This window comes from Triturus cristatus, chromosome 3_1, assembly GCF_964204655.1.
Source record: "Triturus cristatus chromosome 3_1, aTriCri1.1, whole genome shotgun sequence".
In the NCBI taxonomy this organism is placed as follows: domain Eukaryota; kingdom Metazoa; phylum Chordata; class Amphibia; order Caudata; family Salamandridae; genus Triturus; species Triturus cristatus.
The window spans coordinates 867,941,943-867,963,259 of NC_140583.1; the positions used below are offsets into that span (position 1 = coordinate 867,941,943).

Genomic DNA, 21,317 nt, shown 5'->3' on the forward strand with positions numbered 1-21,317 from the left:
ACAAAAAAAGAAAAAGGGGTTGCATTTCTTACTTTTCCAAGTGAACTTTTGTACGTAGATGCTTAGAGACAATTTTCTTTATGTGTCAATATTGGAATTTACTGCTTGTTTGTAAAGCATGCAATGTTTGCTCCTGATGTGCAACCTAAGAAATAAAAAAAAAAAAACATGTGTAGAATATTCTAAAGTCAATTTACCATAGAAATAAAAACAAATTATAGCAGTAGCCTATGTCCCTGTCACAGAGGAAGCCACCCACTACAATTCCCAACTAGAAATCCCTTTCTACCAGCAAAATGAAGACATACTTAGACCCCTAATGGCCTCTTTCGAAGACACTTGGCTTGGCAGACTCCGGACACAGACCCGAAATCAAATTCCAAATACCATGGCGGAATGTATATGACAGCACCTTGAAATAGGTATCCACAAAAAACAACGCAGCGGGAGGATGGCACAATACTTTCCAATTCACTCTAGGCAGAACCTAACCTATACTATACAAATTAATAGAAGCATTACAAAAAGAGCAAGGCTATTAACAACTAAGAATGGAGCAATCTATTAGCCAAATTGGCCCTAGACTTAGCAAACAAACTAAAAGAATGTATGACATTCTACAATTTAAGGTCAAACTCTTCATAAATAACAAAGGAGTGCATTATTTACAAATGATAGCCAAAAGCATACTATTAAATAAATAGTAACATACCAAAGTCCTCAAAAATTATAACACATTCTAACAACATACCTAATCTTTGTTTATTTTGAATAATAAATATGATATGTTATTACATCAGTTAAAAAATGTATTTAAAATTCCAATGCCAATAAAGACTGATAAAATAAAACAAAATATAATTATATTTCCAAAAATGTAACCGTCACCAACAAAGAAAGTAAAAAACAAACTCAATCCACCACATAAATTTATTACAACACGTAAACCAAGCAATTCCACATAACAATCATATATTTACACAAACAATATAAAATCACATTTCTCACCCACAAGAAGTGAAAGAACTAAAACTTACAGTTCTGTAGCTGCACATCTTTCTCTTTATTGACATAATAAAACATAGCAATCCTCCAAAAATAGGAATAATATTGTCCATGAAGCCCCCCCCAACATTTAAAATTAAACAAATCCAATAGAAATTCCTCCAAGCAAACCAAAGTATCTAGGAATCATAAAAAAAAGCTGAATAAGTGTCTTAAAAAACCCATTCCCACTCCAATCTAAATCGATTTGGGGAAAGTGCTGGACCCTTAAGGGGTAACATTTACTAGTGCCACTCCAATCTAACTACATTGGGGGAAGGCGTTAGACACTAAAGGGGTGATATTTACTATTACCACTCCAATCTACACCAATTTGGGCAAGGTGTTGGACACTAAAGGGCTAACGTTTTCTATTGCCACTGCAAGTCAACCATATTGGTGGAAGATGTTAGACACTAAAGGGGTGACATTTACTATTTCCAATCCAATCTAAACCAATTTGGGGAAGGTGTTGGACACTAAAGGAGTGATATTTACTATTCCCACTCCAATATAAACAAATTTTGGGAAGACGTTGGACACTAAACTATCTTCCTGTCTGTTGGATAAAGGCTTCAAGCCTCCACCTAAACGGAATTTTAAAATGTTTCAACAAGGGTACCTCCTACTACGGACTGACCCCTATTAGACTGTTTGAAAAAATAAATCAATAATATGACTTGCTGAATGAGCGGGGAGTGTAACCAGCTGGGATAAATGAAGTGAAGAAATAGTATCTACTAAGGTAGCTAGCTACCAGCCTATCAATGGGATTGTAAAGTTGGCAAATTGCACTGAAGATGAGCCTGTGCATAATCTGTAAACTGAACCGAGACTAAGAGGCGAAATCACAGACTCTCAGCTTCCAGGAGCTCAGGTAACTCAAAGGTGGAAAATTGCAGTGTCTGCTTAAAAGCAATTCCCCCCCCCACCCTTCTTGTGAGTCCGGTCTAAATGTAACGGAGAGTAACCTTCAGGGATCTTAAAAGTAACATTGGGGGCAGCCGAGTAGCAATGTCAGGTCTCAGTCAAAAAAAGCACATCCAGCTCTAGACCACTCAAAAGATCAAAGATATTTAGTGCATATTTATGCAAAGAACTGACATTAATTAGCATGGCTGATGTCTCTTATCTGACTAATCCTCAATTCTGCATCTACCACCTGCTTGAGACATTCCTCTGCTGCCTGTAGATCATATTTCTTGACAGAGAGCGCAGTATGACAACGAAAACACGCAACCTCACCCAGGCAAGACCCCACCTCCAGCTTCACAGGCAACGCAATGGCAGCCTGAGTGCTACCACCCCCTAAGTCCAATACCTAATGCCAAGTGACCCAGCTATAATCCCATGGGCAGCATGGCTGACATTGGCCGCAGCATAGACGCAGACAGGACTGCCTTCAACATGTCAGCAGCGCGCCCATTGCGCTCAACTGCGCGACTGTGCTCCTTAAATAAGGAGTATTAATCTGACTCCCGGATGAATAGAGAGCAGCCTGCCCAAAATGGCACCTCAGCTGCGAGGAGTAAAAATGTCTGCCTGGCCCTTTAGTGACCTACGCACTGAGAACAGCTGACGACTACTGTTGCAATAAAAATGTCCCCAAGATACCTGGATCCCGCCAGCCCCACCACAAAACTTCCTCGATCATCTTCCCATAAAACAAGACCTGTGGCGGAGCAATTGCTGTCTAAACTGCTATTTGTGACCAGATTTATAGGGAAGCTACTTATGACTTCATACTTTCTGTATCAATAATGTCATGGGTAAATATATCACAGAGTGCACTAACACCAAATTTCTTAAATAACTTCCAAACTCTGTACATCACTTTAAAAGTAGAAAAATCTTATTTAGAAAAAAACGCAGCTAGATGTAAACATCGTTCAAAGCATGACATCGATGACTTTGTCCAATCTAAAATGGTTTTGCTAATTACAAGTATGTATATTTTACACGTGGATAAATAGAGGCCGAGGTGCTTTTTTGTATCTCTGTTTATATTTTAATAGCCATAAACATATGATTTTTTTTAAATTTAATAAAAAGTGATAATGAAACTAGAACTTACAAGATTTTTTTTAATGCAGCCTGCATGTTTAGTCAGGCATTTTTTTGACTCTCTCAGGTATCAAAAAGTGAATGACAAAGACCCTACCTAATAATTCTGGTTGTTCCAACTTGTATTTAAACTGTTTATATCCATGAAATGTCACAGCATTGGCTCTCAAGTCATACTGATGCAGAGTGGGTGATCTAAGACAAGGACATTTTAAGACAGACCTGTACATCATTTTATATCAAGCACCTTGGATCAGATTTATCCCACATGTTCACAAGCACCTGCATTTTCTGTGACAAAAAATACATATTGGTCTAAAAGATACTGCAATTCAATAGAATATGGTTGTTATATTATGGATCTTAATTCGAGCACAGACAAGCACACGATAGAGATTGCACCATACCTCACACAAAATACCACCTTTTTCTGGTGTTTGGCTACACCCCTCGAAATAATGGCGAACTGGTGTTAGAACATTGGAATATTGGGCTTTCCATTAAAGATAATGAAATACTCCAGGCTTCTAGTGGCCGGTAGAACTCCGGAGTATCAACATTCCAATGTTTGTTCAAAGCTTTTGCTGTGAACAAAGGCCTCACGGAGCCCAAGGGGATTTCAACACCCTCGGGCTCCATGAGGCCTTTGTTTTACAAATTAGAAAATTCTGCCCTCTAGGGGTGGAATGCTCTAATAGCCTTATAGCCCTCCGTAGTGGGCTATACTGGCCATTAAAGGCCTGTCCCTTGTTAAAGGCCCTCGTCGAATGCTAGAACAAACCTATGGCCTATAGAGCACGAAACAGTGGGCTCTAAGGCTATATAATACACTTCCAACAGACTCAAAGTACAATATGAATTCAGGAAAGGACATTTCATGGCCAAGTCAAAGCAATACCTGCAAGATGCACCGCTTCTGGTGGACTTCTGCAATTCTCAGTCGCATGAGATTTGATGGCAGTCTGTACTTGGGCCTCGTGCACAGGGTGGGTCACAGCAAATTGTGACTCATGAATGAGATCAGGACCCTAGTCAAAAAGCAACAGGCCTTTTAAAATGTTGAAAAATTCAGCGTGTTCAACAATGTGTGTTCAAGTTGTGGAAATGTATGGTCTTTAGGTGACCTGTGTGTGCATTGTCTAAATGTTTATGGGAAATCAATAGCATGGGGGATTTGTATCTATGGTCACTAGTAATAATGAGCAAATTTCATAAACAGAACGTGCCATTTTGTAAGGCGGTACAACATTAGAGATGGACATTTTATTTATGCGCCATGTGCAGATTTCCTCTCAAACCTAATTTGAATGTAATGGAAAAGACGCTATAGGAAGGTATTAATCTGCTTAACATTTTTAAATTCATCATCCGGAGGATTTTTTTAATCTTACATATGCTCAGCAGAGTTACTGGCAAAAACTGTGCATTCTCTTTATTTCATCCTTTCAACATCAAATGGTAAGCAGCAAAAATTGGATCAGACTTCAAAGACGGCTGCGCTCCAAGTCACAGAGCAGCCCCTCCATTTCACATATTGAATTCGAGCAGGATATCAAAGTGCTACCAAAGAACCTCAGGTCCTTACTGAAAAAAAAGAGGCTCTAACATCTGTAGAAAGTCAAGTGCGCAGACAAATCACCTCAGGGAGCTGCTCGCGTTTATTCGCAGCAGCAAATCTCCAGTCTTTTATTCTCTGGCCCACTGTACCTCCCTGTCTTTCTGCAGCACTAAAGTCCTGAGCAAGCAGGCTTTTGTCGCAGCGACTTCAAAACATTACTCCTGGTCTCATGTTCTCGTGGCTGAGCCAAGCCACCATGAACTCATTCGAGACCTGTGAACTTAGGAATTTGGCAGTAGAAAGCAATGTCACTTTAGAACCAAACGTTAACAGTACCTGTTCTCTTCCGGCGTTGAAACCCTCTGGCGCTGCCGGAGGAGTCCTGCTGGGCTTCTCCTGTCTAGAATAGCGTCAAGAAAAGAAAAAGCAGTATTATATCAAGGGTATCATCTGGCTTTGCAACAAGTGATCAAAAATGTCATCTGATTACTATATTTCATCTAGTGAGAACCGCCTTTTGACTAGCAAGTGAATAGCTGTGTCACAATGCATTTAAATCTTCAAATAAAGAGATGTTTTTGTGCAATTGAAATATCCTTGATTTACAATACTGCAGAATGCAACAAAATAATTCTAGCTAAACTGAGACCTTATTGAAGCTTCATTTGAAAATTTAGAGACGAGCTTAAAAAGCCTCGCAGAGAATGCATAGATAAAAATAACTCGCCGATTTTTGCATGGTTTATAACAGCAAGGGCCCTTTTACGAGTAAGGCGCACTTTTCCTTTCTGTGCCACAGTGCACCTTTAAGCAGGTGCGCTGGGTGCAAACAGGGAGAGTGCGCCCTATTAGGGAGAATGCACTGCCCTCAGAGAAGCTAAAATCTCGCCTGGCTTCCAGGGCAGCACATTTGAGAGAAATACAGGCAGCTGTTTAAAAGCTGCTCCGAGTTTCACTGTGCAAGCAGAACTATCCCGGAACTTTCGAAAGGTAATAGAGATCACCTTGCAGATTGGTGCATGGGACCCCATTCTTCCCCTCCAGAGGGTTGTCCTCACTGACAGTGCACCACCTTTTTGAGGCGCACTTTCAGTGTGCCTCCTAAGGGCATGTTTGCCTCTGGCCCAGGTCTGTAAAATGGCACGGGCGCACCCCCATTCAAATGAAGGAACACCCTTTCTCCATAGTGCTGGCACTACATGTGGACCCGCACTATTTCTATTACAGAAGGTGCCGCACGAGCGTCTGTAGCCCCTTTTGTAATACCAAAGTGCTCCTGGGGCACACAAAGCAGGCGCAAGTGCCCATTGCACCCTCAGGGCACTTCTGTAATACGACCGAGGTATCATGGTCCCAGAATAAATCTAACATTGAATATGGACAATATCAAATGTTATTTACTTGCCTTAACATGCAATAACAGTTTTGAGCCTTTCAATGTTTTAGCCAAAATTCAATACGTAGGGGCCTATTCACAAACTGCACTTTGTAGTATTATTTTGATTTTCACAAATTATGTGCAGAGGCATATGCCTCCAATTGTCCAATCTTTTTCTATGCGGAGATGTCCGCCCGACTGTGGAGTCTATGCAAATGTAAGAATATATTTTAGTGGTTCATTTGGGAGGGACAGGGAGGAGTGACTGGAAATTGGAGAATTTGTGCAACTATAATGGAGGGGTTCTTAAGGAGGATTAAAGAAGGGTTAACGGAAGATCAGAGAGATGATTATCCAATCCAAGCCAATCCAATCCAATGAATGGCTACCCAGCGCTAATGGGTTTTCCAAGCTCTTGTGCATCATGTTCTTAAGTATACAGATGTGTCTTGAGTTGTTTCCTAAATATGAGTAGGTTCTTGTTCAGCCCGAGAGTTAGGGGAAAGGTGTTCCATAGTTTGGGGGATAAATATGGAAAGCAGCGTCCCCCACTCGTGGCTTTCTTCACTGTGGAAATGGAGAGTAAGCTGAGATTGCTGGATTTTAGCTCTCTTCTAGGGCGGTACGGGCAGATCAGATGCTGTAGGGTTTACATTCCCTTTTTGTGCATCGCAGGATGGACCATGCAAAGAACTTTAAACTGAATCCTCTTTTGTATCGGCAGCCAGTGTAACGTAACTAGTAGAGGACAGGCAGCCTGATATTTAGAGATGCCCAAAAGAATCCAGGCCGCAGCATTTTGGATCACTTGGAGTTTTTTTATGACTGCTTGCGGAATTCCTAGATAAAGGGGGTTCCCGTAATCAAGGTGGAACAATACTAGGCCTTGTACCACCACTCCCCATACAAGTACTGGCAGCCAACTGAGCAACTTCCTGAGGGCTCTTAGTAGAACACTTTCTAGCCTGAAGCGCCGGTGTGGTCCAAGTGGAATGATTTCAGAGGGGGCATCTGTGTGCCTCCATCTATCGAGCGGGCAGACCCCGGGGATGTGTAGTGTACCACTGCTCTTGCCGCTCCGAGGGTTAAGATGGTGATGCGTAGGTCGCACCGCCGGGCAGTAAGTTCTACAGTGCGTACAGTGTGGACCGTTAGTTGGGAAGGGTGGGGGGGGGAGTTTTGACTGTTAGTCACGTTTACGCCTGTTGGGGCACATGCTTGTGTTCAAAGTGGTTCTAAAAGACACTAAAACCTGCGACATATGTCCATCTTCCCTACAATGTGATACACCTGTTTATTCACGCCGCCGTACCCCCGGGTTGACGGCATAGGGCTGTGTTATTTGGCTACACATATAAGATTACTTCCGCTGCCGGCCCACTGGGTTGTAGGTGGTCAGCTGTGTACTGTGTATCTCTCAATAAAGGTCTTTAAAAAAAAAAAAAGAAAAAAAAAAAAAGAAGGACAAGAGCCATTTTAGTGCACTACCCGTAATTCCAGCCGCTTCCAATCTACGCAGTAGAATTGTGGAATGATATACTCATAGCCACAAATTAGCAAGCCCACTCCTATTCCAAACTGCACTTTTGTAGTTGCAACTACCAAAAAGGATCCAAAACAGTTCTTAAGTAACCCCGCTCAGAGCTGGAATAAATCCAGCACCACCCATGGCCCTCACAGGCACTGCAATACCCTAACGTAGAAAATAATGGTGTAGGGACTTAAAATAAAATGAAGCCCCATAGGAAATAATGTTAACTAAAATTATTTAAAATTGGTCAAAATATAAATAATTCTCATTTATTTAAAAAAAAAATCAAGCTTATATTGTATTCTATGATAACATATTTGAATAACATTTTAGAATTAAAAAATTAAGGTGACATGAATTGTTATTTTTTTTTTTTAAATTACTTTTTTTTATTAATGTATGAATATGTATTTTGTTAAATAAATGGGATTTTTTTAAATTTAAATAATAATTACCTTTTAATTTAAAAATGAATGATTAATGCTGTAGCAATACATAACATGCAATAAATACGTGCATTAAACAAATTTTCATTAAATGTTTTACTAATTTATTTCCAAATAAGTAAACTTGTACAAAAAAAGAAAGCATTATTCAGCTTTAATAACTAACTTAAAAATTAAAATCAAATAATTTTGAATATATTAAATTACATGAACATTCTTTTTTGTTAAGCTTAAATGTACAAAAAAATCCCACCTTAAGTAAAAAAACATATTATCATAATATTTTATTATGTATTAATAATAATTTATAAGCGATGTACAGAACTGATTAGAATTAATCAAAATGTTATAATATTTTAATTATAATTGATGTAACATTTATTTTTTAATTTAAAAAAAGAAAATATGGCAAGACAAAATAAAAATGTTATATTTTTAGATGAAGTTATTAACATTACATTAAAATGTATTTATATTTTAAAATATTTCAAATAAATTAATTTAATTTAACATTATTTCTTAAGGGGTCCTCCCTGCCTCCATTTTATTCTATGGGAGGGGGAGGCAGTATTGATGGTTGGCCATGTGTGAAGCTGGGTTTAGTACTGCTCCTTTTAGACAGCTGTAATCTTACACTTGTAAATTTGACTCCAACTCCTTTTTTGGAAGGTGATGATGTGTAAAGGCCTTATTACAAATTTGTTGGTCCATCGGACCACCAAATCTGTGGTAGAGGTGCGTTAGCAGTCGGGGAAGCGCCACACCAGTGATCCAAGCACTATATTACGACTACGGTGGTCGGACCGTTTTGGGACCGCCACAACCACCAGGGATCTGTGGTACCTAGCAATGGCTCCGTGGTCTTGAGGCCACAATATGCTTGGTGGTGCCACTCTGGCACTGCTGAGCATATTATGAGTTTCCTCACTGCCACAGTTTTCATTGCGGTGAGGCCACCATGCAAACTGTGGCTGTGAACAAACAAAGGGGGCCTTACAATGCCCCCTATTGTTTCAGGGCCATGGGATTTCTTCAGGGGGGCACATGCTGTGCCCCCCTGTGCGCAGTCCTCCCCTTTCCTGCACAGCATGTACTTTATAGTCCATGCCGTGCAGGAGCGGGCTTCGGGGTTCCCATTGTGGTGCCTTTTTAATAGGCATCGCTGTGAGAACGCCAAAGGACTGCCCCAGATTACTCGTAATCTGGCTGCCGGGCAGCGGTCATGCTTGGCAGTCCTGGAGCGGGGTTGCTCTTTCAATTGCCTTACAACATTTCTCTTACCTCCCTGACTGTTGCATTTCTCAACACTTAAACTCTCCTTCCCAGCAGGCTAGTCCTTTTCCAGTCAATAATGTGCTTAGCTGGAGATTAGTTTGCACTGCATTAAAAATTTGATTGCAGCAAATGAAGGGTTAATGGTGGGCATTTAGCACTCCATCCTGCTGCTCTTTTCTTCAGGCAAATGGAGTTGAAGGAAGATTTTTTTACTTACAACAAAAGCTGGATGTTGCATCTGTGTCTCTTCCCACTCAACCTGGTCACGGGGGATGCTTGCTGAGAAATAGTGTGCTTACTGTTGGCTAAATGTTTTTGACGACAGTGAGGTTTGCTGCTTTATGAAAGACACAGCTGAGGTAGCAAAGAAAGCTCATAGCCTGCGTGAGGCCTTAGTTTGTTTGCCTGTGTAGGTCACAATGTGAATGAAATCAGGTTTTGTGACATATGCTATGGGGCCTCATTACGATGTCGGTCGGAAAGGCTCTGAATGTCATTTGGTTTGACCGAACCCATCTCAGAAGCCATGTTTCTGAATGACTCGGAAACCTTTCCGACTGACCGTTTACGATACAAGGTAGTAGGTCGGTCATTCCAAATCGGTTCAGACTGACATTCGGAGAGTCAGAGTTGGTCGGAGCCGAATTGTAGAGCTCTATGGGCCGTGTTTCTGACTGACCGATTACAATGTCAAATTCCGACAGCTGTTCTGACTCGGTATGTCTGACACGGATTGGCTGTCGGAAACCAACATTGGGGGCCCGTTGGGGTACCTAAGGGTCCCCTCTTTACAACCACGCACTGTGTGGCAGGCACCATGGGGTGCCCGCCACAGGGTGCAATGTTTTCAGTACTCACCCCATTTTTCAATGGGAGCCTGACCGCTACGGTGTTCGGATCCATCGTAATAAGTTGGACTTCACAAACCTGAGTTGGTCGGAAATGATTACGACAAGCAGTAGGTCAGAATGGTTTCCAAACGATATCATAATGAGGCCCTAGATGTAGGAACTATAGGAAGCAAGGTGTGTATATTTTTTCTGATTATTTTCTTCTTCTTCTGTGTTTTTTTACATTGTTGGGCCTTGTTTACTGGATCTTGCATTCATTTGATAGTATGAGGACTGTTAAGCATTGATGCCTGCCAGATGTGCGGCCCTATGCTTAATTGGAAGCAGTGTTGGAATGCTTTGCTGCTGTTGAGTGTTTGTGAGAGTTGCACAAGTTACTTCTATTCTGTGCAGTGGTTCCCCTACATGCAATTTTTGGGTACATATTCTGTCTTGTGCTGAAAGAATAAGCACAGCTGGATATGTTGTCATTGAATACACAGCATCATGTAGAGACCCACAGGGGAGAGGATGTGGTCCGCTGGCTAGATTGCCGACTTTGGTGCTGGAAACCAAGGTTCGAGCCTCAGGGTCGCATCCTCATCCTGTGATTCTGGGCAAATCACTTAATCTCCCCGTGCCTGAATGTGTCCTTGTGTAACGTAACCGGTGCTCATGTAAAGCGCTCCAATACCTTCGGCTCGAGTTCGCGCTATATAAATCTGCATAAAAAAAAAAATAGGCTAAAGCCACTCCAGGTTAGCCATGCTCCCAAAATGGCCAGGACAGGGATTTGGAAAAAGGTACATTGGTCCTAGGCACTTTAGAAAGGATCCCAATGGCATTTTGGGTCACTTGACATTAGTCTCAAATGAGGCATCGTAGGAGCATTCATCATAGAAAAGTGCCTAGAAATTGGGGCTGTATTTATTTTGCTTTGACAGCATGGAGAGCCAAAGCTGTATAAGTGCGTCAAAATCCAGTGATTACCGTTTTCAATTACAAAGCAAATAGTTGCCTCAGTGGGGTTTTATCAGTTAAAACTGGTTTAAACTGAAAACTAAAAAAACAAAAAACCTTAGATATAGTAAAATGTGGCTCCATTTCATACCTTATAACTTTACTTTAACACGTATATGTGTTACAAAAGAGGATAGGCTTCAATCAAAAGAGGAAGTTAACTTAATAACAAAAATGGAAAGACCTTCCATTAAACAGCCAATAATTGAAATATTAGAGCTATGCTCAGTTTTCTAATGATTTATTGTTGTTTTGCAATACAATGATGCTAAAACTCTGTAGCCAAACATTTCTCGCATTCTTCAGCAGACACAATCACATTTACATGAAAAGAATTGAATTTGACACACAATATTAAAAATAAATCTGTGAACATCAGATATCAAACATTAATGCTTGTACTATATTGTAGAGCAGCTAACTATAAATCTAAGCTTACTGGCCAGGTGGGTGGAGGTCAAGAAGCACAAAGCACACAGCATACCAAAGCACACACATTGGGTTTTTGTACGCACAAATGTCAAGCCGGAGTGAAGGGCTACAATGCTGTTGTGACTTCTGCCTCCCCCACTCACTCTCTGTTGATGGGTAGACATATATATCAGAGAAAATGGGGGAACGTGGGGAAGGGAGACAGAGAGAGAGAGAGAGAGGGAGAGAAGTGCCGATTGTCTGTATCTTAGAACTACACGGAGGTCAGTAGGTTCAGCAGGGATCTGGATCTTGGTCACAATCAAGCATAGTACTATCAGGCGAGTAAATACAAAGTAAACAAACCAACAAGTAATCAGTGAGTTTTACTTACCAACCTCCTTGGTGGATTGAGCTGTAGTGAGCCCCACACTGACCAGGATTCAAGTGTGGAACGCCAAAACACCATATGAAGGAAGAATGCACAGAACAAACAAGCAAAGCAAGAACCATGTTTATGGGCCACTAAAACACGGTTAACAGGGAAAGGGAAAAAAACTGAAACAGTGAGGGAATCGGAATAGGGTGCCGACTAAGCCAAACTGGAAAGCCATACAACACAACAGAAAGTTGCCAGGTAGACTCTGCATGCTAACATCTGTCTTAAATAGCCCTGCTACCTATGTTTCCCCAGAAATGTTTAGCCTCAGCCAGAAGTGAGAACCCCAAAGGAGTCAAGTTCTTGATTTTAACTTCTGTACACTTTTCCACCACTAATCTTACAGTCAATTCTCCTAATAGCTGCAAGTGTAGCTGGAATTAGGCACGGGCAAAATGTAAATTACGCTGGCGTAATTCACGTAATTTTGTGTTATGCCAGTTACATGAAATTCTCAAAATCACACCATTATGCCACTTCGTGTACTTACTTGTCATTTGCGGTAACAATTTACCACAAAACTTGCTATTCGTGGTACTGCAGATGCGTAGGAATAATTGGACACCACTGGCTGTGACAGAAATTGACTCTAGGATGCATTTCAAGCTAATACGTAGCGCAAACTGAAGGATTTCCCATTTCATGTAATTACACGTAATTTCTTGTAATTTTGATGAAAGTTCACATAATTACACAAAAGCAAATTGTGTGAATTTTGTACACCCCTAGCTGGGATAGATAATCTGTCCTGTTTCTTTACTTATGCTGTATGTGTTCTTTCACCAAAGGATGTGTGATTCCTGCCCTTGATGTCAGACAGACTGTTCCTCAAATTCTTGACAAAAATGTACACAAAGGGAGCGGATGGAGTCACTGTAACAATCAAAACATGCTTCCAAATAAGCTGCCATACACAATCACAATCTATTTAAGGAAAAAACATAAAGGGGGAATACCATATGAATTCTTATATAACACTGTTCAGATTATTTCCAGGACCCCTGTGCACACTGTTACGTATTTCTTTGTAAGATGTAATTTATATATATTCCTGTCATACATTTTTCCAAAGGTATTGGGCAATTCTGCGCCAAACTTTCATTGAGGGCATGGCAGAAGGGCATATGTTATGCACATGAAATTAACACTATTAATTGTTCTTCGATCCAGAAGTTCATAAAAATTTCAAATTGTGATTACATTTGACAGAATATTTAACAACAACATATGTAAATGAGAAAGTTGCTAACCCTCCTTGAAAACATTGTTGATTACTGTAGACTCTATTCAGAGATAAGAAAGAATTTGTTAATTTGTTTCATTACATTGCTCTTTTTTATATTATATTATAATACTTTATTAGACTTGTATTTTTCAGTGGTATCCATTCTCTATGTTCTTTTCTCGTATATACTCTTTTTTTGGCTGTGCATCAATGCACATATTACAGATCAGCATTTTTTTAGTATTTTTTTGCTAGTTTTTCATGTTATTGGATTTTCGGTCTTCTATTGGATTGCCATAATAGTTATTTTTTATTTATTGTAATGTTTATCGTTAATGCAATACAAATGTATGAAACTTTAAAAAAAAAAAGTGTTTACTTCCTCCAGTGCATCATTTGAAAGGCTACATAGAAGGTCCCAAGGATTAGTGGCTGTAATCACCTCAATACATGGTTTCCAGCACTAATGTACAAAAGGCTTTGACAATTTGGAATGTCTTTATATGGGTATTACATAACAGCCATAGCTGCTATTCCCTGGCACAAAGGTAAAATTATTTGTAATAAGTCTCCCCAGCAACGCACAATTTATTACTCAAGTATCAGATTAAAATATATTTTCGTCTTGAATATACTCTTTTCGATTGTTAAACGTATATTAAATTAATGAAACAAAAGCTTCTATTTTAAGGCAAAGCAGAGAAAGCAAAGGTTGTTTCCGTTTTATCATCAACTTCTTACAAGCATATTGATAGCTTTTGCTTACAAATCCTGTAAAAATTATGAAGACCCTATACCATTACTTCAGACCCACCTGTTCCACCACCACAGAAAACCAGCTACAGATATGCAGGAACTCATTAATTACCCCAATGCATTTTACCCATATTCTTCCATAAATTAACACCCACCTTGAAAACCAGTGTTAAATAAATAAAGCCCTATGTGGTTACCAATTTTACTCGTAGCTTTTTTGGTTAACCATAATTTACCTATTTTGCCCATTCCTTGATAATTAGGGACCACACAATCCTGACGAGTCGCACTATAAATGTACCTTTTGTCTTAACTCCTTCTGGGGTATTATCAGTCTAAATTTGTACAAAAGTAAGTGTAGCGGTCCAATGGTTTTTTTTAGGAGCCCCCACCCGCCATTTCAGTGGTGGGGATGCCAAATATCAATACTGTCTAATCTTGATTCCACTTCATCAAGACTCCACGAGTTAGTTATCTACTTGGTAACATCATCCAACAGGCTACTGATGGTTGCTTACGTGAGGCATTGGCTACTACTACTTTTTAAAGGCAAAGCACACACTTTTGTGAAGGTCATGGATACACTGCTTATTCAAACCAGATGTGTTCTGGTTACAGCCCTTCCATGTTAATGTATGGGAGTGTCTTCCGACTATGTGAATACAGGGCAGTGTAGAAGTTAGGGGTTCCAAATATTTGGATGTATGTTGTGAGGAGGGCACCAATCTTCTCCTTAAATTTACCCTTAAGCTCTTCTTATGTTTTTATTGATTCCTCTTCATGCCTTGATTTTTTCTTCCACCAACCCACACTTTGTGCTGCTTTATTTCATTTTTCTGAATTGGTTTTAATCCCGAAATTCTCCATTTGTCACTGTTTTCTTATCTTTCTTTTGCTCATGTTTCTCTCTTTTCTGTCTTCTTTTGTCCTGCTCGTGATCAAAGTCTGATGATGAAAGCTAGGGGCTTTATTTAAAGTTTGGAGGCCAGCACTTTGGTTCTCCAGGTTATTAGAGAGAAAAGCTCTATTGCACTAGCAGACTATAGCCGCACAGAAAATTTGTTTGTTTTTCAAAAACAAACTACCAAAGCAGTCGTTTGTTGTTGAAAATCAAAATATTAATGGCCATGACTGATTTGAATGTTTTTTCCAGCTTGTAAAGGGGGGGGGGGGGCATTGATCCTATTACCTGTTCAAATTACAACAGAAAAACAATACAAACCTATTGGTTTGCCAGTGGTTTTAGCCTTGCTGCACAGCATCCCTCATGCTCTACAGCATAGCGGCTGAAAACACAGAAAAAAGAAACTTATGCAGCCAGCCACATCATTTTGTTGACATGCGCACCAAGCACGCTCACCTACAAATTGATGCAAGCATTGTTTTTTCATTTGTTTACCAATCCGAATTGGATCAATAACAGATAAGAAAAAAAAAGTAGCACGGTGAGTGCAAACTACGAATTGGGGAAGCAACATGGTTGTATGGGTGGGGGGAAGCAATGCTGAGGACGCAGGTGGGGGAAGCAGCTCAGAGGGAAACAAACAGATAAGATAATGTGAAGTTGGGGGAAAGCACTCAGGCCAGAAAGAAATGTATAAGTGTTGGGAGAAGCCTGTGAGGGCAAGTGCATCACAGAGGGGGGTGGGGAGAGCAATACGAGTGTGACAGAAAGGAAGGAGTACATAAGGGAGACAGCTGGATAAAACACGGCCTTTTGAAGAGTACTTAAGCTGAAAAAAAAAATAGTGCCTAAAAGGGAGCAGTGGATGGACACGAGTTATATGTCCATGCTCCAGAGGAGGGGCAAACACAAGAAGAAGAAGGAAAGCCCACGCACACTCACAATTATGAATCAAGCAAATGAGAATGACAATGAAGCCAACCCACAGTATACAATGGGCAGGCCCTAAGTTCACTGTAAGCTGCCAATACGTCTTCCAACAGACAGTGCATGTGCTGTCTAGTAGGCGATACCTAATGATGTTAGAATGCCTGCCCTCAATGGATTGACGGATGACCCTATGTCAGTCTGATCATCGGCCAAAGATGTACGCTGCCAGAGGTTGTTGAGATTTGTGGAAACATGGTGGTTCCCTTAACACTAAATAAAGGAGGGGGAACTGTGAGTTCACTGGACAGGATAGTCCTCCACATTTGAGGTAGAGTACCCTGCCTGCCAAAGTCTAAATAAGCCCCCAACCCCAAGGCCCCAAAAATGAGTGTTGGTGCCCACCATCTACAAACAATGTCACAAATTAAGAACTGTTTGTACAGTGTAATGTTACTCTTTTCAGTGCAGAGAAGAAAGAGTCCAGGAGATACAGTATGTAAATTTGAAAATACAAGAAGCTTTGACCAATATCAGGTGAGTTACTTCGGTGTAGCCTTGTACTTGAAAAACACACGCACACTCATGCTATCAACAAAATCAGCATTAGGAGATTATATGTTGGTGCAATGTTCCACTTTCTTTGGAGGATGACAATCTTCCACATGGATTTGTCATGTAATTTACATGAGCCCTTTAGAATTAGTTAGCTAAAATGATTCAGTGTGCCCAAAATGATAATTTCTATTTGATTAAATATGAATTCGACTTATACATTAAATATTCAATTTTAACTGACACACGTTTGATGTTGGGGATTACAGTAAGGGACTAAAACAGGATAACGACTGGGTCAAATCCATTTCAGCATGTTTTTTTAGAACTAGATGGCTTCGCATTGTTACCTCCTTTAAACTCTGCCGGATTTTCAAGACTGTGATAGTAGCAGTACATGCAAATCACTATTTTACTTTAAATTAGGTGCTTCCATTCTCATCATACAGATCTACTTGCGTGGTTTGTTTTTGTCGCCTTCATTTTCAATTTCCTTTTTGACAACTATGCAGTATTTTCTCTTTAAAATGTGAAAAAAATGACTCGTTTGACTATGTTTTTAGATTTCTGGATTTTGTTTAAATGTGTCTTATTGATCATTGTGCAATATTTAATCATGTGCTGCTTTTTCATTAGTCTCAACAACTTATTTTAGATAATCTGATAGCGTGATCATCATACACCTTTCTCTATTGCAATACATCTATTTATTTATTTACAATATTTGTAAAGCGTGTCACTCTAGTGGATATTACGACGCTGAAATAGCTGGTGCCTCAGCGGTTCCAAAGATCCAGTACTGGCAGTAAGAATGAATAGAGGTCTGTAAAGAGAAAGGTTTTCAATTTTTTTCTGAAGATAAAATGGTCCACCATAAGGCAGATATCAAGTGGCAAGGAATTCCATGTGCTTCTGCGAAGTAAGAGAATGAGCGTCCACCTATCCTTACTCTATTAACGTGCATTGTTTTAGCTAATTCTAGACTCTCTGATCTCAAATTACGAGTGTTTGTAAAAGTCTAATTTATGACGTAAAGACATTGGACCAGTCTTGAAAAGTGCCTTGTGTGCACGGCAAAGGAATATAAACGTCTCTGTTTTACGCATTGGCAGCCAATGGAGGGATTTTAAGCAAGCTGAAACTGAGCTAAATCTGTCTTTATTACAAATGAGTTAGCAGTTACATTCTGGATTATTTGAAGTCAAGAGAATGGATGGTCTGCCATGCCGATATAAAAGGCGTTTCCATAGTCCAATCGACTTGTAACCAGGGCCTGAACTACAGTTTCTTTTTTTCAATATCCCAAAGCATTTAGCACATGTGACATTTACTTTTTCTAGCATAGTAATGGAGTAATCTATCAAAATTCCCACATTTTTAGATGTTTTCCATGCAAATGCAGGGGGGTAGCATAGGTACCCCCCATGTGCCCCTCCCACCCCCCCAACATCCTGGGGGCCTGCAACAGGCCCCCAACTGTGGAATCCGCATGCCTCGTTGCCGACACGGAAAGGCTGCTTCCCGCTGCAATTGTAATATGGATGGAGGTGTCTAGCAGACACTGCCACCATATTCAACCCTTTGTCGACCGGGCAGAAAAGCGGCGGATGGTTTTCCCATCCCCCGCGGTACCCCCCGCCATCATAATATGGCGGGAGGGAAATGGGAGGCGGGTGGGGGATGATGTCGGGCGGATCGCCGCCGCCATGTGGACGGTGGCGATCCGCCCAACATCATAATAGACCCCTTGGTTGGATGAAACAAAAGTGAAACATATATTCGTCTTCAGGTTCAGAGAGATCAGGACCAATCCAACATTTGGTAGTGGTGAGATTTCCACATTCCTCAGCATACAAGTTGTTCTCATAAGGGACATGTGCATAGTTGAGATCTTAATACAGCAGAGTGGGTGAAAGTTGAAAAAAATGAAGCAACCTGGTTGTTACACATGGCGGTAGGAGATAGACATACCATACAAAGGGGAGTTATGTTGCAATTCCCAACACGGAAACAGAGAATACTTTTTCTAAATAGTGACACCTCCCCATCACTCTCTCTTCTCATGACCTACTGGTCATGAGCTTCATCAAGCCTAGAATAATTATTATGATTGAAACGCACACGTTTGACAGAGACAACATTTTACATTGAAACAGGGCAAAATAATATAGAAACAGTGTACACAATTTTCAAGTAACTTAATTTTATCATTGAATGTGTCACTCACAACATGAAAAGTGTTGTCAAAATTGAAACAGAGGGGGGCGTGGCTAGGAGCGTTAAGATGGCGGTCGCACTCTAAGAGTGCTCCGGACCCCTCTATCATCCGCTCCACGATCCGCCGCCATCCGCTCTCATCCAGCCACCCTTACCTGGCGCCAGTGCTCCTGCTCCTACTGGTGCTGCCGGACGGCCGGTGAAATTACGGATTGCTGCCGGCGACACCTAAATCTCAGCGGCGGCCTTCACCCGGGTCCGGGCCCAATCTGGCGGCTCCTCCCTCCCGGCCCACAAGATCCGAACTGCCTCCGGACCAGTGACGCCCGGCCCCTGACGGCAAGTCAACACGGCGATCCCACCAGCTGCGGCGGGGTGTTGTCGCATCCCCGTTTCTTGGCGACCCGGGACGCTGCAGTGCATTGTGTCGCCCGGGTGCAGACCCCACCTGCTGTTCACTGCTACGGGCCACGGCGGGGGTCTGCGGTGCAGGGATCGTGGAGGTGGGGCATGGGGACCGGCTGCCGAATCGGACAGCGGGGTGCCGCAGGTGCAGGCGCCCCCCCTTGACATCGCGACCTCGGAGACGGGCGTCGGAGCCCCGGCAGCAGTTCCTTCCTGCCTCCTGTGTCTCTAGCTAAGACGGCTCCCTATCTGAGGCCCAGAGGTGAGCCGGGGCAATGTTGTGGTGTTGGCGGCGGCGGGGTGGGGATACTCGGCTGTCATCTCGGGCAGTGGCGGGCCGGCACTGCTTGCTCCTCCAACTGCCAACACAGGCCCCCGGGCGCGTGGTGGTGACCGGACCTTCGCCCGGTGGGGCCTTTGGGGCAATTACGGATTGAGAGCTGCGCCCAAGACACCGGCATACCTGCGTGCCATCCCAGGGTGGATCTACTGCGGGTTTGTGTAGCGGAGACGCCGGGTGGGGGCCCTGCAGTCCCTCTGCGTGCCTCACTGCTGGGCTGAACTGGGCCGCGCCTGCAACACCAGTGCCTTCTCCTAGCCCTCGCACTCCGCTGCGGTGGTCAGACCTACATTCCGGACCCCTGGCCGTGCTGCTGCTGTTCCCTGCATACCCTGGGGGCTGGGGTGCTACTGCCACGGATCCGCAGGCCACATCTCCATTTTCCGGAAATCCCACGGCTCGGCGTCGACTGGCCTGGGGTCCCCCCTCAGGGCTTGATGCAGCACCCACGACGCTTACGGGGGCCGAGTGACATCCGGAGTGGGCTCCCCGGGACCCCTTTTGCTGCGGCGTGGCTGTGCGCTGGGGGGCCCCAGGCATCCTTGGATCCAACCTACTTGGCCCGCAGCTCCCCCGGGCCCACCTTCGCTGGAGTCCAGTCCACGGGACCGTGGACGCAGTGCTGCGTAACCCTGAACTTCGCCAGGACCCTGGACCAACCAGCTGGGAGGTGTGCCTTCGACCCTAGAGGTAACACCCAGCACTTCGGAACTGCCGCCTGGGTGGGGGTGCCCTTGAGTTGCAGTCAAGGCCTAACCAGCCACTGAGTCGTCGAGCTGAGCCTGTCTCCCCGGGGCTTGGGGGTGGGGATCTTGGGCGCCCGTCCTGAGTATCGACGGTCTGGGTGTTGGTGGCTCCCCCTCCTCCCCTGCGGACTGGTGGCCCACCGGGCCTGAGTCGATAGGATCCGGCCCTGGTGGCCATGGGCAAGAGTCGCACCCAGCAGGCTTCGGCCCCCAAACCCAAACAAAAATGGACGATTCACCACGTCAGACAGGGACCCTGGCGGTGTGGCACCCAACGAGTCGGGTGCCCCCGGGAGCGACCTCTCTGCCATCCTGCAGGCAATAGGTGCATCACAAACATCTGTCGAAAATAAGATCGGAGAGGTGAGGGTCGACATGGCTCTCCTTCGTCAAGATCTACGCAACGCAACGGCTCGTGTCTCAGAGGCGGAGGCCCGTCTCTCTACAGTGGAGGACGACATTGGCCAACTTAAGACTCAGGTAGCACGCCTTCAGTCTCAGACCTCGGAGCTCCACCGCCGGGCTGAGGATGCCAAAAATAGGTTGCGACGCAACAACCTCCGCCTCGTGGGCTTTCCTGAGGGAGTGGAACAGGGTCGAGTGGACACATTTGTGGAAACCTGGGTGCGCTCATAGATGCCTAAGGACTCCCTCTCGCCCTGGTTTGTCATCGAACGGGCCCACCGCTCCCTGGCACCCAAGCCCCCGCCAGGAGCCCCTGCCCGTCCCATAATCCTTAGGGTCCTCAACTTCCGGGACAGAGACGCTATCCTAGGGGCGGCCAGAGCACGGGGCCTGTTGCAGTTTCAAAACACCCGAGTTATAGACTTCCCGGACTACACCAGGGAGGTGCAAGCTCAGAGGAGAACCTATGATGAGGTAAAACAGACACTCCGGAGCATGGGTCTGCGCTATGGCCTTCTCTTCCCAGCCCGGCTCAAGGTCCTCTTTCAAAACCAAACGCTCTTCTTTGATACCCCTCAGGCGACCTGGACCTGGCTCACGGAGGAGCGGCCTCTCCTGGCTCAGTCGGCCTCTTCCCCCGTGCATCCGACCTCTTCACGGCCGCTCCAGACTGCGCCTCAGCCTCAGAGACGTCGGACCAGATCCCGCAAGAAGCACGATAGACGAGGGGGGACATCCCCATCGCCGGGTGTGTCGTCTGGGCGGCCCTGTGCCCGGACTTCACCCCGGGGTTCCGGTTCCCCCGGCCTGCCGCTGCTGGACTTGAGCGGAGGGCCGGGCT

General features: G+C 43.4%; 1 protein-coding gene across 4 annotated transcripts in view; it reads right to left on the minus strand.

Annotated features, from left to right (window-relative positions):
- The window catches only part of MYO3B (myosin IIIB), a 2,253,613-nt gene that overhangs the window by 193,556 nt on the left and 2,038,740 nt on the right, over positions 1–21,317 (minus strand). For all 4 annotated transcript variants that reach the window (XM_085645333.1, XM_085645331.1, XM_085645332.1 and 1 more), the window contains 2 exons: positions 5,003–5,066; positions 4,007–4,136 (listed from right to left, as the gene is read on the minus strand). In XM_085645333.1, coding sequence (XP_085501459.1) covers positions 4,007–4,136; positions 5,003–5,066 — 194 coding nt within the window. The remainder of the gene's footprint in view (positions 1–4,006; positions 4,137–5,002; positions 5,067–21,317) is intronic.